The sequence below is a fragment of the Macaca nemestrina genome, chromosome 8 (genome assembly GCF_043159975.1).
Source record: "Macaca nemestrina isolate mMacNem1 chromosome 8, mMacNem.hap1, whole genome shotgun sequence".
NCBI classification, from domain to species: domain Eukaryota; kingdom Metazoa; phylum Chordata; class Mammalia; order Primates; family Cercopithecidae; genus Macaca; species Macaca nemestrina.
The window spans coordinates 132,032,337-132,048,656 of record NC_092132.1 but is presented as its reverse complement, the minus strand read 5'-3'; the positions used below and the strand labels follow the sequence as shown (position 1 = coordinate 132,048,656).

Sequence of the window (16,320 nt, the reverse complement as noted above, 5' to 3'; positions counted from 1 at the left end):
GGCAGGTGGATCACAAGGTCAGGAGTTCAAGACCAGCCTGGCCAACATGGTGAAACCCCTGTCTCTACTCAAAATACAAAAATTAGCTGGGTGTGGTGGTGCGTGCCTGTAATCCCAGCTACTCAGGAAGCTGAGGCAGGAGAATGACTTGAATCTGGGAGACAGAGGTTGTGGTGAGCTGAGATCCTGCCACTGCACTCCAGCCTGGGCAACAGAGCGAGACTCTGACTCAAAAAAAAAAAAAGTAGAATTATTTTGAAAGTCAAAACATTACTTGCTGATTTAAAAAACAACACAGTGGGAGGCTGAGGCTAGACGATCCCTTCAGCCCAGGAGTTTTAGACTAGCCTTGGCAATACAGCGAGATGCTGTCTCAAAAAAAACAAACTCATAGATTTCCTTGACTAGCATCTAGTACTCATAATTGGCTGCTCACTGACACACAGTATGATGCTGACTATGTTGGGGATGTTTGGGAGATCCTGCCCCAGGGCATTTGCATTTTTAGTTCTTCTTTTCCCAGATCTCTATCTGCTTATAAGACATACATTCTATTTCATTCATGTCATTTCTTCCGAGACTTTCTCCTCTGGTTGCTTTTTAAATCACAATCTCATCATTTTACCCTCATACCCTGTTTCTTTTCATAGTGTTTATCAACACCTGAGATTTATGTATATTTATTAGTTGACTGTCTTTCTCTGCCACCAGAAGGTAAGCTTCATGCCAGCAGGGATACGTTTTGTTCACTGTTGTTTTCCCCAACACCCACAACAGTATTAGTTGCTCATCGAAGTTGCTTAATAAATACTGGTTGAGTTCATTTGAATGAATGAGCATCTATGATTTGTATCTTCAGAACAAACTCTCAAAAAAGAATTTCTGGGTTAGAGGGCATGCACATTTTAAAGACTTTTGACATACTCTGAAGTAGATTTCCAGAAAATATGTATATTGGGTTATACGCCAAAATTTTTTTTTATTTTTGTGATGAAAGTACTGAAATAAAAGCAAAATTTTACCTGTTTTGACTTCTAAAATGTTAGCATATTCTCTATAAAATAAGCTAAACTAATCTCTTGGGTCCCATATGGCTCTAAAATCTACCCCTTTTAATGAATCCTGAATATATAAATATACTTTAGTGTTCGTATGGTTGATATTTTGATCATGGATTTCATTTTGTATCTTATTCAGATTTTTCTGCAGATTATTATCTTAGAAGAATCTATTATAAACTTTTTTTTTCTTTTTTTTTTTTTTTTGAGACAGAGTCTCACTCTGTCACCCAGGCTGGAGTGCAGTGCCGGGATCTCAGCTCACTGCAAGCTCCGCCTCCCAGGTTTACGCCATTCTCCTGCCTCAGCCTCCCGAGTAGCTGGGACAACAGGCGCCCGCCACCTCGTCCATCTAGTTTTTTGTATTTTTAGTAGAGACGGGGTTTCACTGTGTTAGCCAGGATGGTCTCGATCTCCTGACCTTGTGATCTGCCTGTCTCGGCCTCCCAAAGTGCTGGGATCCAAAAATAATTTTCAAAGTTAAAAAAACTTTTGCATTTGTTTTCAGAGACTCAGAGTTTATTCATCTGCCACAGATCCATTTACTGACAGGTAGATTGCTATTTATAGTGTGTTATACGCTCATATGAATTCTCGCTACCAGTAGCTTCTTACATTGGAGATGGCAGTTGTAATGACAGCCTCCCTCCTAGTAGAGCCTCAAAGAAAAGGTCTTTGTTATTAAGAGAAATTTTAGAGGAAAATCACTTTTTTAAAAGTCCCTCTGTCAAAAAAGTCAGCTACAAGAGGGCAAGATACAGATCCTTGGATTAAACACTTTAAATCAGCAGATAATTACCGGGAAGTTTTAAATCTACTGTTGGTGGATGTTTAAATTGGTGTAGGCTGAGCATGGTGGCTCATGCCTATAATCCCAGTACTTTTGGAGGCTGAGGTGAGTGGATCACTTGAGCCCAAGAGTTCAAGACCAGCCTGGTCAACATGTTGAAACCCCATCTCTACAAAAAAAAAAGCACAAAAAATTAGCTGTGCATAGAGGCACTCACCTGTAGTCCCAGCTACTCAGGAGGCTGATTGAGGTGGGAGGATCACCTGAGCTCAGGAGTTTGAGGCTATAGTGAGCCATGATCACCACTGCCCTCCAGCCTGGGAGACAGAGTGAGACCCTGTCTCAACAACAACAACAACAAAAATGTAAAGTATTTGAAGAGCAATTTTGTAATATATATATAAATTTTAAGTGCATATCCCCTTGATCTGGCAATTTCATTTGTAGGAATTTATTATGCAGATTGTATTACTTTTTGAATGCTGCATAAAAAATTATCACAAATTTAGTGGCTTAAAAGAACACATTTATTATCTCATAGTTATTGTAGGTCAGAAGTCCAGGCCACAGTGCGGCTAGATTCTCTGTATAGAATCTCACTGAAATCAAGGTGTTTCCAGGGTTTCAGTTCTCACCTGGGGCTTAGGGTCTTTATCCAAGGTCACTTGTTGGCAGTCCTTGTAACTGTAGGATTAAGGTCCCTGTTGTCTTGTTAGCTGTTGACCAGGGATGACTCTCAGCTTCTGGATATTGCTTGCAGTTCCATAACATGTAGCCTCCAGTGGTAGTTCGCAATATGAATGTTTGCTTTTTTCCAGGCCGCCCTGAATGCATCTCCCTGACGTTCTCTTCTGTGATCAACTAGCTGGAAAGAAACCCTCACTTAGTTTTTAAAAGGCTCATCTTAGGTCAAGCATGGTGGCTCATGCCTGTAATTTCAGCACTTTGGGAGGCCAAAGGGGAGAGGATCACTTGAGGCCAGGAGTTCAAGACTAGCCTGAGCAACATAGTGAGACCTCCTCTCTACCAAAAAGAAAATTAAAAACTTAAAATTCAGTCAGCCTGCATGGTGGTGCAAGCCTGTAGGCCCAGCCATTTAAGAAGCTGAGACTGAAGGATAGATTGAGCGTAGGTGTTTGCGATTACAGTGGGCTGTGATTGTGCCACTGCATTCTAGCCTAAGTGACAGAGTGAGACCCTGTCCCTAAAAATAAATAAGTAAATAAATAAATAAATGTTCACCTGATTAGATCAGGCCCTCCCAAGGTAGTCTGTCTTTTGCCATATAATGGGACAAAATAATGGGAGTCTCATCATACTTACAGTTTTCATCCACTGAAAGAGGAGTGGATTATACATACAAAGATGTAGATCAATTCAGGTCATTTTAGAATTCATCTACCACACAAATATACTCACAAAAAGACAGTAAGATACGGATGCTTAAGGATGTTCACTGCAGTGTTAATTATAACAACAACAACAACAACAAAAAGATAATCTAAATGTCAACAAGACAGTGATGAATAATACGCTTTTTAACAATGGAATGCTAGGCAGCTATTGAAAGACCAAGGTGGCCAGGTGCAGTGGCTTATGCCACACTTTGGGAGGCTGAGATGGGGGCATTGCTTGAGTCCAGCAGTTTGAGACTAACCTGGGCAACGTAGTAAGACTCTCTCTACAAAAAATTTAAAAATTAGCTGAGTGTGGTGGCATGTGCCTATAGTTACAGCTACTTGGGAGGCTGAGGCAGGAAGATTGCATGAGCCCAGGAATTCAAGGCTGCAGTGAGCTATGATCACCACACTCCAGCCTGGATGATAGAGCAAGTCTCTGTCTCCAAAAACAAAAGAAAGACAGACCAAGATAGACCCATAATATGTGCCGATATGGAGAGATGCTATTTTATAAGCCATTTGCAGAGCATGTAAATGGTCATCTCCTTTGTAAATTAAAAATATATAATGTACAGAAGAAATCATTAACAGTGGGAGGTTGGGTTAGGAGGACTTATAGTTGTTGTTGTTGTTGTTGTTGTTTGAGATGCTGTGTTGACATGTTGCCCAGGCTAGTCTCAAACTCATGCAATCCTCCAGCCTTAGCCTCCTAGATAGCTGGGACTATAAGTGCATGCCATCATGCATGACTTACTTTTAATTTTATATCCTCTCTAGTATTGTTTGAGTTATTTTTTACCACCACTGTGTACTACTTTTATAATTATTATTATTTTTCAAATTGGTAATTTAAAAATTACCTAGTTGGGGCCCAAGCATTTGAAAAGCTTTGTAAGCACCCGAGGTAGTTCAGCTGTGTGCTGCTGGTTAAGAATGACGGCTCCGGAGTCTTTAGGAAGCTTCTACTATCCTTTGGGAACCACTTCACCAAATACAAAAATTAGAAATATTTTATTTTATGTTATTTTTCTAAATCAAACATTGGGGTATTCTCTAACACTTTCATTTCTTACCTGGCAACATTAAATAATGCATATAGCAGTTAACAAATGCCCTGGAATATAATGCTCGATAAAAGTCAGCTAATTTTATTAATTAGGAGTAGATACATAGTAAAGAAAGCTCCCTATGACTGCCTTTGTTTTGAATTAAATATCAGAGGTTTTTTTAGGTGACATTTTTCTTAGTTATTCTTCTGTCTTTTCAGAATTGTTTTTTAATTTTTAATTTTTATGGGTGTATAGTAGGTGTATGTATTTATGGGATACATGAGATATTTTGATACAGGGATGCAATGTGTAATAATAACATCAGGGATTTTTTTGACAGGTATAAATGGTTCAGACTATTTTTAGAAGCTGGAACAATAGGTCCTGGAAACATTTTAAGTGTCTCCTTTTGCCCATAATTTCTTATCTCAGGTTTTTATTTGCTTTTCATGTGATTTAACTGTAGTTAAACCTGATGGCTTTCTTTTTTTCCTGTCTACCAAGATAGTCCTTCTTTTTTTGTTATAATGCTGCATCTGAAATGTAAATAAATCTTGGAACAAGCACACAAATTCAAGTATAAGTTTAAAATTTTATTCCTGTATAAGGAGAGAGCATGTGTGTTGCTGTGCATGGGTATTTTTACTGATAAGCTGATCTCTCTTCAGTGGCCGCTGTGTCTTCAAGAATTAGCATCTTATAATTAGTAAGGGATGCTTAGTTTCAGATTGTGCAGCTGTAATCTTGTTCATGTTTTTAAGGGGAAGGTGGGTGAAGGCTTTTCTTGTATCAATCTTAAATTGCTGTATAATGCAGAGATTTTTAAAAAATATTCCTTTCTTTATGGAAAAGTATACTGCTTTTTTTTCCTTTTTTAAAAAACTGATATGTAATAGTTGTACCTATTTTTGAGGTACATGTGATATTTTTACTATGTGTGTACAATGTATAATTATTAAGTCAGGGTAACTGCAATATCCATCACCTCAAACATTTATTTTTTGTCGAACAGTTAAACAAAATTTATTTTTTTAAGAGACAGGGTCTCATTCTGTTGTCTAGGCTCGAGTACAATTGTGTAATCATAGCTCACTTCAACTTTGAACTCCTCAGCTTAAGTGATTCTCTTGCCTCAGCCTCCCGAGTAGCTGGGACTGTAGGTGTGTGCCACCATGCCTGGCTAATTTTTAAATTTTTTTGTAGAGACTGAGTCTCGCTTATGTTGCCAAGGCTGATCTTGAACTTCTCAAACAATCCTCCTGCCTTGGCCTTCCAACGTGCTGAGATTACAGGTGTGAGCCGCCATGCCTAGCCCCTAACAGTTAATTTTTGACATATCATTTGTTTTTGCAAAAGTATTGCTTCATTGTTATCTACTTAGAAAGCAAGAAACATAGTGTCTGTCTTGTTTTGTCTTTTCCTTTTCTTCCCTTTTCCCTTCCCTTTTCCCTTCCCTTCTTTCTTCCCTTCTCCCTTCCCTTCTCCCTTCCCCTCCCCTCCCCTCCCCTCCCCTCCTCTCCCCTCCCCTCCTCTCCTCTCCTTTCCACAGGGTCTTGCTCTGTTGCCCAGGTTGTAGCACACTGGTAAAATCATAGCTCACTACAGCCTCAACCTCCCAGGCTCAAGCGGTCCCTACACCTCAGCCTCCTGAGTAGCTGGGACTACAGGCTTGAGCCCTCATGCCCAGCCTATTTTTATGTATTTATTTATTTATTTTCTTCGAAGGAACCTCGTGTTTATATTATTCCATAAATGCTGTGGGTTCAAGCTCATAGCTCTGGGTCAAAGTTTCTACTAAAGTAAATGAATTTCTTATTTCCATGAACCGGGTTTTTTTTTTTTTTTTTTTTTTTTTTTTTGAGGCAGAGTCTCGCTTTGTCACCCAGGCTGGAGTGCAGTGGTGTGATCTCGGCTCACTGCAACCTCTGCCTCCCAGGTTCAAGCAATTCTCCTGCCTCAGCCTCCTGAGTAGCTGGGATTACAGGTGTGCGCCACCACGCCTGGGTAATTTTTGTATTTTTAGTAGAGACAGGGTTTCACTATGTTGGTCAGGCTGGTCTCGAACTCCTGACCTCGTGATCCACCCACCTCTGCCTCCCAAAGTGCTGGAATTACAGACGTGAGGCACCGTGCCCGGCCCTTCCAGGAACCATGTTTTAAAATGTATAGTTAAATAGCTTACTGACAAGTTCCAGAAACTCCTGTAATTTTACTAATGAAAGCAGTATTGTTATGACAACTGGATTTAAAAAAAAATAATAATCAAATATTGTTTGTCATTGCTCATTGCAGCGGTTTTTAGAGTAGCAAAAGATTGGTCTAATTAGATTGTGGCATATCCATAAAGCAAAATACTGGGTAGATGTTAAAAAATTACAAAGCTCTTCTGTAGGGGAGGCAAAATTTTACCTTTACTCTCAGAGTTTTTCAGCTGGGCTGGAGAATTAAATTGACATAAGATAAATTAATAGGAGAAGAGCATACGGATTTATTTAATATAAGTTCTACATGACATGGGAGCCGCTATAAGAAAATGAAGACCCAGAGACTCAGAGTTGAACACTTACATGCTGAATTGGACGAAAAGTAATAAGTTGTGAAAAAGGAACTAAATGATGTGAGGAGGCTAGAAGATAAGAGTTATTTGAATTCAGCCTCAACTATTAATCCTTGGTGATAACAATGTTATTTTCCTTCTTGTACACGGAGGGCATCTTTCTTTTCTTTTTGTTTTTTTAACTTTTATTTTAAGTTCAGGGGTACATGTGCAGGTTTGTTATATAGGCAAACTTGTGTCATAGGGGTTTGCTATATAGATTATTTTGTCACCCAGGCACTAAGCCTAGTACCCAGTAGTTATTTTTCCTGATCCTCTCCCTCCTCCTACCGTCCATTTTCAAGTCGGTCTCAGTGTCTGTTGCTCTGGGAGGGCATCTTTCAAATGAGAATTTCATCTCCTGCTTTTAAAAAGCAGCATGAGCTGGGCACTGTGGCATGTGCCTGTAATCCCAGCTATTTGGGAAGCTGAACTGGGAGGATCACTTGAGGCCAGGAGTTTGAGACCATTCTGGGCATGTAACAAGACCCCGTTTCAAAAAAAAAAAAGAAGAAGAAACAGCACGAAGGCCAGAGTGATCTTCTTGCAACTGTGGTTTTTCAAGTGCCTTTAACTCAAAGTTGTCAGTGTGCCGGAGTGGCGTATTTTGGGGTGGCATACTCTTAATTCCACTCTTCCTCTGAAGATGTGGCATGATAGCCAAAATGTGTTCTTAAGTGCAAAAAGCAAGTAAAGAACAGTACATATGTGCTATCATGTGTGTAAAAACCAAAAGGATGTTTTGGAAAGAGAAGAAACATACATATCTGCATGTGTATGCATAGAATATCTTTGTAAAGACACCCAGGAAACTGCTAATATTGGTTACTTGCAGAGAGAGGGCAGGAGGTACATTATACCCTTTTGTGGCTTTTAAAATTTGAGCTATGTCTCACGTCTGTAATCCCAGCATTTGGGAGACTGAGGTGGGAGGATCTCTTGAGGCCAGGAGTTCTAGGCCGCAGTAAGCTATGATAATGCCACTGCACTCCAGTCTGGGTGACAGAATGAGACCCTGTCTCAAACAATAATAATAATAATAAATAAAGCAAATAAAAATTGAAACAAATATGTCATCAGTGACTAGACCAGATTGTGATTTCTTGCAAGTAGTGCTGACTCTCAAAATTGCTTTCAAAGAGTTTTGTTGAAAATTTTGTTTTGTTAATATTGTATTATTGATACTAGTTAGAACTTATATCCGTGTCATCCTATGGCTGTAGTGCATTTTCCCTTCGCTATAGAAATAACTGTTTTTTTGGGATATATCCTAAAAATTTGTCTTGAAAATAAAGCACTTAAATCAGCTAATTTAACCTCTGGGAATTATGTATTTGGCTATTTAGATTCTGCTAATCAAAATCTTATTTAAAAATAATGATTAGGAGGAATATTAGAGGGTCATTAAGAGCATGAACAGGTTTAAGTCCCAGTTCTGCCAGTCACTAGCTTTGCAGCTTTGGGCAAGTAAGCCTAATTTCCTCAGTTTTTGAATGACGACAGTAACAATATCTACTTCATAGGGTTTCTGTGAGTATTAAATACTTTATCAGTTAACACTTACATAGTATGTATTAAGTGCCAGCATTATTCTGCATATTTTACATAAATGAATTGATTTAATCCTCACAGCAACCCTGAATCTACAATTCAGGGTATTATTATTATTATTATGACCATAGATAAGGAAACCAAGGCAGAGAGTTAAAATTTTTATCCAAGGTCCCATAGCTAGTAAGTGGAGGGTGCTGAGTTTCTTCAAAGCAGGCAACAAGTTCCAGACTGCATTCTCTTTACCACCATATCATGCCACATGCTTAACTCACTGACAGACACGTCATAAGCCTTCAATACATTTAAATAATAAAAGTAATATAGGCCAGATACAGGTGCAGTACCTCATGCCTGTAATCCCAGCGCTTTGGGAGGCTGAGGCAGGAGGATTGCTTGAGGCCAGGAATTGAAGACCAACCTGGGCAGCATATTGAGATCCTGTCTCTACAAATAATTTTTAAAAATTAGCTAGGCGTGGTGGTGTGCACCTGTAGTCCCAGCTACTTAGAAGATTAGGCAGGAGGACTGCTTGAACCTACGAGTTTGAGGTTACAGTGAGCTACGATTGCACTACTGCTCTCCAGCCTAGAAAACAATAAGATCCTGTCTGTAAAAAAAATTTTTTTAAGGCAGTATAATAATGTTATTGTATAAAGATTACATATTCATCATAAAAAAGAACAGCTAAACTAAGAAAACTATAGATACCATTGTCAATCTAATCCCTCAGAAAATTAAATATTGGTGATTATATATGCAATTCATATACTTTGAAAAAATAAAGATGGTAACATTTCGTAGCCTATTTTATTCACATATTAATATAACATGAACTTCTTTTTGCTTAATTTAATTTTTGACCTCCTGATTTAATTTACAAAATAACAATATACTTCATTACTTGCCATCTTGACTTGGCATTCTTTTTTGGAAGTGGGCTAAGGAATTATTTTGAGTCATTCTTGGGATTGAAAGGCATTTATCAATGTAAGATGTTATGGAGCATAAATTAATAAGTAATTGAAATTCCTACCTATATTCAAGTGTAGAACTCCCATGGAGGAATTCCTTACTGACACTGGCAACAGAGGGAACTCTGGTTCCTAGGATTTTCAGGAGAAAAAGTCAATCACTGACCATAAATTAAAGAGTTTTTTGTTTGTTTTTTACTTCCAACAGACTTTATGGCCAATGCTGGATCTACTTTGAAATGGGCAAAATTTATAGTATTTAAGATAAAGCAGAGTATAAGGATGTAACTGTAAGCAGAGGCAACGATGCATAAGACATGGCTCTTGTTAACTTTGAGCTCCTAATAAAGTTAGCATATGTTGTGGAATAGATGATGCTGACTGCTATAACAGCAATACAAAATGTTCTGAAAACCTCAAAGAAACCCACAGGCTCCCTTAATGAACTCAAACCCTGATCACCCAGTATTGGCATTAAAGAGAAATCTTCACACTCAGGGATGGAAGGCCTTACAACCTCTAGTGTGGTCTACTGGTTTACACCTTCCTTAGGGATCTCTCTCTAATCATTCCTGTCACCCATACAGTACTTCAGTCTGGCCCAAACCTGAATCCATCATTCTTCACTTTATTCCCCAAAGCCTTGCCAGGACCAGGCTCTGATTCTTAAACATGTCTTTCTAAAGGCTTAGAGATCACAAAAAGGAAATAAACACAGAAATAATTACCAACTAGATAGTCTGACTCACTCGATACAGCTTGGTCCTGTAGGCCACCTCATCATCCCAGAATCCTAGAAGAGGAGAAGGAGCTCACAGTTCTACAGAGCTGCCTGACTATACTTCTGGTCTTCTCTGCCCACACACATCCCTGAACTCAGCTTGACTTTTTGAAACCAAGGCCAGGGAAGAAGAAGATGTTCCTTTTTCTCTTTAAATGCCCATTTTCCAGTTTCCCACCTATTATTTGATGACTTTTCCTTTCTAGAGATTTGTAGAGACTCCTCCTTCCACCTGCTGATGTATTTCCTTATTCTGTAGCCCCAAGTTGACAACCACATCAAAATATAATTTATTAAACCAAACATTTATTTTTTATTGTTTAGAGGCAGAGTCTCACTCTGTTGCCCAGGCTGGAGTGCAGTGGCACTATCGTAGCTCACTGCAGCCTCAAACTCCTGGGCTCAATCTATCCTCCCACCTCAGCCTCCCAAGTAGCTTGGACAGCAGGCGTGTGCCACCACAGCCAGCTAATTTTGTTTTTTAATTTTCTGTAAAAACGAGGCCTTGGCCGGGCGCGATGGTTCATGCCTATAATCCCAGCAGTTTGGGAGGCCAAGGCAGGTGGATCACAAGGTCAGGAGTTTGAGACCAACCTGGCCAACATGGTGAAACCCCGTCTCTACTAAAAATACAAAAATTAGCCAGGCGTGGTGGCATGCAACTGTAGTCCTAGGTGCTTGGGAGGCTGAAGCAGAAGAATCGCAAGAACCCGGGAGGCAGAGGTGCAGTGAGCTAAGATCCTGCTACTGCACTCCAGCCTGGATGACAGAGCGAGACTCCGTCTCAAAAAAAACAAAAAAACAAAAAATTAAGCCTCATTGTGTTGCCCAGGCTGGTCTCAAACTCCTGGCCTCAAGTGATCCCCCTACCTCAGCCTTCCAAAACACTGGGACTGCAGGCATGAGCCACCACATCAGCTTAAGCCAAATGTTTTTAGAGAAAATAGAATCAAGACATAATTTGTTTACAGACCTTAAAAATCATGAGCCAAAACATTACTGACATTTTATTGATATCTCCTAAGACTCCAGTTTCCACTTATATATCTTCAGCACCCCTAAGGGATCTTCAAGACCCATAAAATACTCAGACTCACAAGACTACCATGGACCTTACTTATCATCCATATACTTAGAAGGGTCAGGAAGGGCAGCACTGGGCGTTTCCTTTTCAGTGGAGTGGTCCTCACAGCAGTGCATACCACAGTCCAGCAGCTTTCCGTCTCTCTTGCCCCCTCCCATCTCACCAGCTCAGGTACAAGGAAACAGTATCCATACTGGGAAGATTAGGGAGCCATCCTGGTATAGAAGCCTCATGCATCAAGTGTCAATGTGTGTTGTAAAACTACCTTCAGAGGAGCCCAAAGCTATAGCTTCCCACCAGGTAACTGGGTAATTTTTACCACAAGCCATGTTGCCTAATAACACAGTGGACAGTCACCTTATCACATTTCCAAGCAACAGAGCTAGAAAGTTAATCCAAGGTCACACTTGTCTTTAAGAGGAGAAAGGTATTGTTAACGTATTATCCACAACTTTTCAAAAGTATCTTTACAAAGATAATTGTGATCTCAAATTATCTAAAATAAATGGCTTTAAAATAGCTTCATATTCTCCTGGCCTATATCCTTTTTCAAATGTGATACATTTTAGTTTTTCTTCCATTGACTGGTTTTCCTTTTTTGTTAGGTCGAATCAAATATTCGGAACAGGTGTATGATGCCTGTATGGAGACATTTGACTGTCTTCCTCTTGCTGCCCTCTTAAACCAGCAGTTTCTCTGTGTACATGGAGGAATGTCACCTGAAATTACTTCTTTAGATGACATTAGGAAAGTAAGTTATCTTTTATTATTCTCATAGAGTATATTTTTTAAATGTGTTGGGTTTTGTTGTTGTTGTTGTTGATGTTTGCTTTAAGGCAGAGTCTCTCTCTTTCACCCAGGCCGAAGTACAGTGGTGCTGTCTCAGCTCACTGCAACCTCCGCCTCCCTTGTTCAGCCTCCCAAGTAGCTGGATACAGGTGCGCACCAGCACACCTGGCCAGTTTTTGTATTTTTAGTAGGCTAATTTCTGTATTTTTAGTAGAGGCGGGATTTCACCATGTTGGCCAGGCTGGTCTTGAACTCCTGACCTCAAGTGATCTATCTGCCCACTTTGGCCTCCCAAAGTGCTGGGATTACAGGTGTGAGACACTGGGCCCAGCCTAAAATTTGTTTCTTATTGCAGTCAACCAATATATCTTTAGCTGAAATCTTTAAAATATAGATAATCAAAAGTAAGAAAATGGAAGATACCTCTGATTTCATCACCATAACTACCGTTAACATTTTGATATGTATCTACCACAAATTATAATTTTTAGTGAGCTCTATGTTTTTACCAACTAGAAAGCTAACATTCTTATAGTCCTGAAACTTAAAGTATATCACAGTGCAAAAGGAAGCAAACCAGGGTTCTAATCACAGTCCTGCCATTAATTGTGTAACCTTGACCAAATTATTGAACCTCTTTGTCACATTTCTTCTCTATGAAATGAGGAAGTTGGAAAGAATGGTCTGAGGACACTGCCATCTCCGAAATGCATTGGCTTTGACATTTTAGATGATACGGTTTCATTGTTTTACTTGCCTTCCTTGGTGATTATTATTTCCAAGATTCTGTATCTTCATTATGGAAAAAGATGACAAATTTTTATTGTACATAGTCATCTTATCTTCTCTACCTTTGAATTCTTCTACGTGTCTCTCTCTCTCTCTCTTTTTTAATCAAAGTAATGGATACTCATCCTCTTATAGGTACTGAGACTAAAGATTTTTCTGTTTATAAAACTATTTTCTCTGAATGAAAGTCTCCTTAGGGTAAGAGGGTGTACCTATATGTACTGGCTTTTCTCTTGCCTCACTGTCTTTTAAAGAACCAGCATTTCTCTCTTACATAGTAAAATATGAATTTTATGATTCTGAATCAATCATATCAATAAAAAGCTCTTTCACTCAGTAGAAATTTATCTTCTTGGCATTCAGCTATTCTATTACTTTCTCTTGGTTTTTATGCTTTTAACTAAAGCAGCAATGACTAAAGGCTTAAGTTAATAACTCATATTGAAATACCTCAACTGCATAGAATGGAAAGGATAAATGCCCTTACAAAATTAGCATTCTTTAAAATAAAGAAATCTCCACTGGAATGAGGTTTGCAATGAACAGAACCATTGTAAAACATTTCTGCTCTCATGGTAACATTGGCTCACCTAGACAATTAAAATTAATTTTATATAGTCATAGTCTTTCTAAAATTGTATATCTCTATAGTGGTTGATTTCACATTTGAATTAAATTAGTACTCCTTTACGATTAGGATGTAAGAGGGTCCTTTACTACAGTATGGTTAAATGACAGGGATGTTTATAAAAATTTATTGCAGGCCGGGCGCAGTGGCTCAAGCCTGTAATCCCAGCACTTTGGGAGGCCGAGGAGGGCAGATCACCTGTGGTCAGGAGTTCGAGACAAGCCTGACCAACATGGAGAAACCCTGTCTCTACTGAAAATACAAAATTAGCCAGGTGTGGTGGCACATACCTATAATCCCAGCTACTAGGGAGGGTGAGGCAGGAGAATCGCTTGAAGCTGGGAAGCGAAGTTTGCGGTGAGCCGAGATCATGCCATTGTACTCCAGCCTGGGCAACAAGAGCGAAACTCCGTCTCAAAAAAAAAAAGAAAAGAAAAAAAAAATTATTGCAGAAAAATAATAAAAGTTATTGTATCTAAAATTGTTAAATGTTCCTTTTCTTGCAGGAAAATCCTTTAGGGGCACACTGGCTTCTCTCCTAATACATTCTTGTGGGTGGAAGGGGTTTTTCTTTAATGCATACCAATTTCCAAGAGCCCTTTTGCTCTCCTGATTTTTTTCTTTTGGCTTTTGTGTGTCTTCTAGTTAGACAGGTTTACAGAACCTCCCGCCTTTGGACCTGTGTGTGACCTGCTTTGGTCTGATCCCTCAGAGGATTATGGCAATGAGAAGACCTTGGAGCACTATACCCACAACACTGTCCGAGGGTGCTCTTATTTCTTCAGGTAAGCTAGTCCTTGAGATAGAAAATTATGAAAGGAAACTGTAATTCATTTTATCAGATTATTTTTCAGCATTTTATATTTCAGATCTGTGTAGTATAAGCACTTCTGTTTAATTTTTCGATTAATAGGAGGCAAGAAACTTATTTGTTTGGCTTTTTATATTTTCTTAGATATTATGCCCTAAGAAGTGTAATACACGAAACATGATTGGACATCCTGCAGTGCTCTGATATTTTCGTCTGACTCTAAGTGATCTAGACTATTTGTTCCTAAACATTATCTATACACTTTTAAAAAAAAAATCAAAGCTTTCTTGGCTCTTTCCCCAGAGATTCTGATACTAGGTCTGAGAGGAATCCTATTGTGTTTTCAAAAGCTCTCCAACTTTTGTAACCACTAGTGTAGACTAAGATATAAAAAGAACAGGACATTGTGAACTAAGCCCAGTACATTTCCTGGAAGTTGGTGGTTGTTTTAAATTTCACAGGAGCTTTCATTGTGATTAGACACTCAAAAATAGGAAGACAGGCAGGGCTTGGTGGCTCACGCCTATAATCCCAGCTCTTTGGGGTGCCTAGATGGGCAGATCACTTGAGGCCGGGAGTTCAAGACCAGCCTGGCCAACATGGCAAAACCCATCTCTACTAAAAATACAAAAATTAGCCAGATATGGTGGCAACACTCCTGTAATCCCAGCTAATTGGGAGACTGAGGCAAGAGAATCACTTGAACCTGGGAGGTGTAGGTTGCAGTGAGCCAAGATTGTGCCACTATACTCCAGCCTGTGCAACAGAGCAAGACTCTGTCTCAAAAAAAAGAAATACATAGAGAAGTTGGAAATCTAAATTATTTTTAATCCCAGTATTTTATTGTGGCAAATAATATATTTATTTTCCTAAAAATCTCTGTTACTTGGCTAAGATAATGTGTTCATTAAAATACATGCATGCACACACACATGAAACTTTGATTTCACCATTACTTTTAGCATTCTTCTAAACCTTTTTTCTTTAAAAAAATTTAAAAAAAATTTTTGTGAGTACATAGTAGGTATATATATTTATGGGTTATATGAGATATTTTGATACAGTCATACAACATGTAATAATCACATCAAAGTAAATGAGGTATCCATCACCTCAAGCATTTATCCTTTGTGTTACAAACAATCCAATTATACTCTTTTATTTTATTTTTTGTTGTTTTTTTTTTCACTTTGTTTTTGACGGAGTCTTGCTCTGTCGCACAGGCTGGAGTGCAGTGGCGTGATCTCAGCTCACTGCATCCTCTGCTTCCCAGGTTCAAGCAATTCTCCTGCCTTAGCCTCCTGACTACTGGGATCGTAGGCACCCACCACCATGCCTGGCTAATTTTTGTGTTTTTTAGAGATGGCGTTTCACCCATGTTGGCCAGGCTAGTTTGGAACTCCTAACCTCAAGTGATCCACCCACCTCAGCCTCCCAAAGTCCTGGTGTGAGCCACTGTGGCCAGCCTCTTCTAGTTATTTTTAAATGTACAATTAAATTATTATTCACTATAGTGACCCTGTTGTTTAAATCTCACAGTAGCAAATACTAGGTCTTATTCATTCTTTCTGTTTTTTTGTACTCATTAACTATCCCATTTCCCCTCTCACTACCCTTCCCAGCCTCTGGTAACCATCATTCTACTGTAATCTCCATTAGTTCAGTTGTTTTAATTTTTAGCTCCTACAAATAAGTGAGAACATATGAAGTTTGTCTTCCTGTGCCTGGCTTATTTCATTTAACATAATGACCTCTAGTTCCATTCATGTTGTTGCAAATGACAGGATCTCATTCTTTTTTATGGCTGAATAATATTCCATTGTGTATATGTACCACATTTTCTTTGTCCTTTCATCTGTTAATAGACACTTAGGTTGCTTCCAAATCTTGGCTATCGTGAACAGTGCTGCAATAAACATGGAAGTGCAGATGTCTCTTCAATATACTGATTTCCTTTCGTTTATATATATACATAGTAGTGGGATTGCTGAATTATATGGTAGTTCAATTTTTAGTTTTT

At 38.9% G+C, this 16,320-nt stretch overlaps 1 protein-coding gene across 4 annotated transcripts in view; it reads left to right on the top strand.

Annotated features, from left to right (window-relative positions):
• The window catches only part of LOC105482080 (protein phosphatase 3 catalytic subunit gamma), a 101,099-nt gene that overhangs the window by 58,961 nt on the left and 25,818 nt on the right, over positions 1 to 16,320 (top strand). For all 4 annotated transcript variants that reach the window (XM_011741982.2, XM_011741980.2, XM_011741981.2 and 1 more), the window contains exons 5-6: positions 11,889 to 12,034; positions 14,135 to 14,274. In XM_011741982.2, the coding sequence (XP_011740284.1) occupies positions 11,889 to 12,034; positions 14,135 to 14,274 (286 nt within the window). The remainder of the gene's footprint in view (positions 1 to 11,888; positions 12,035 to 14,134; positions 14,275 to 16,320) is intronic.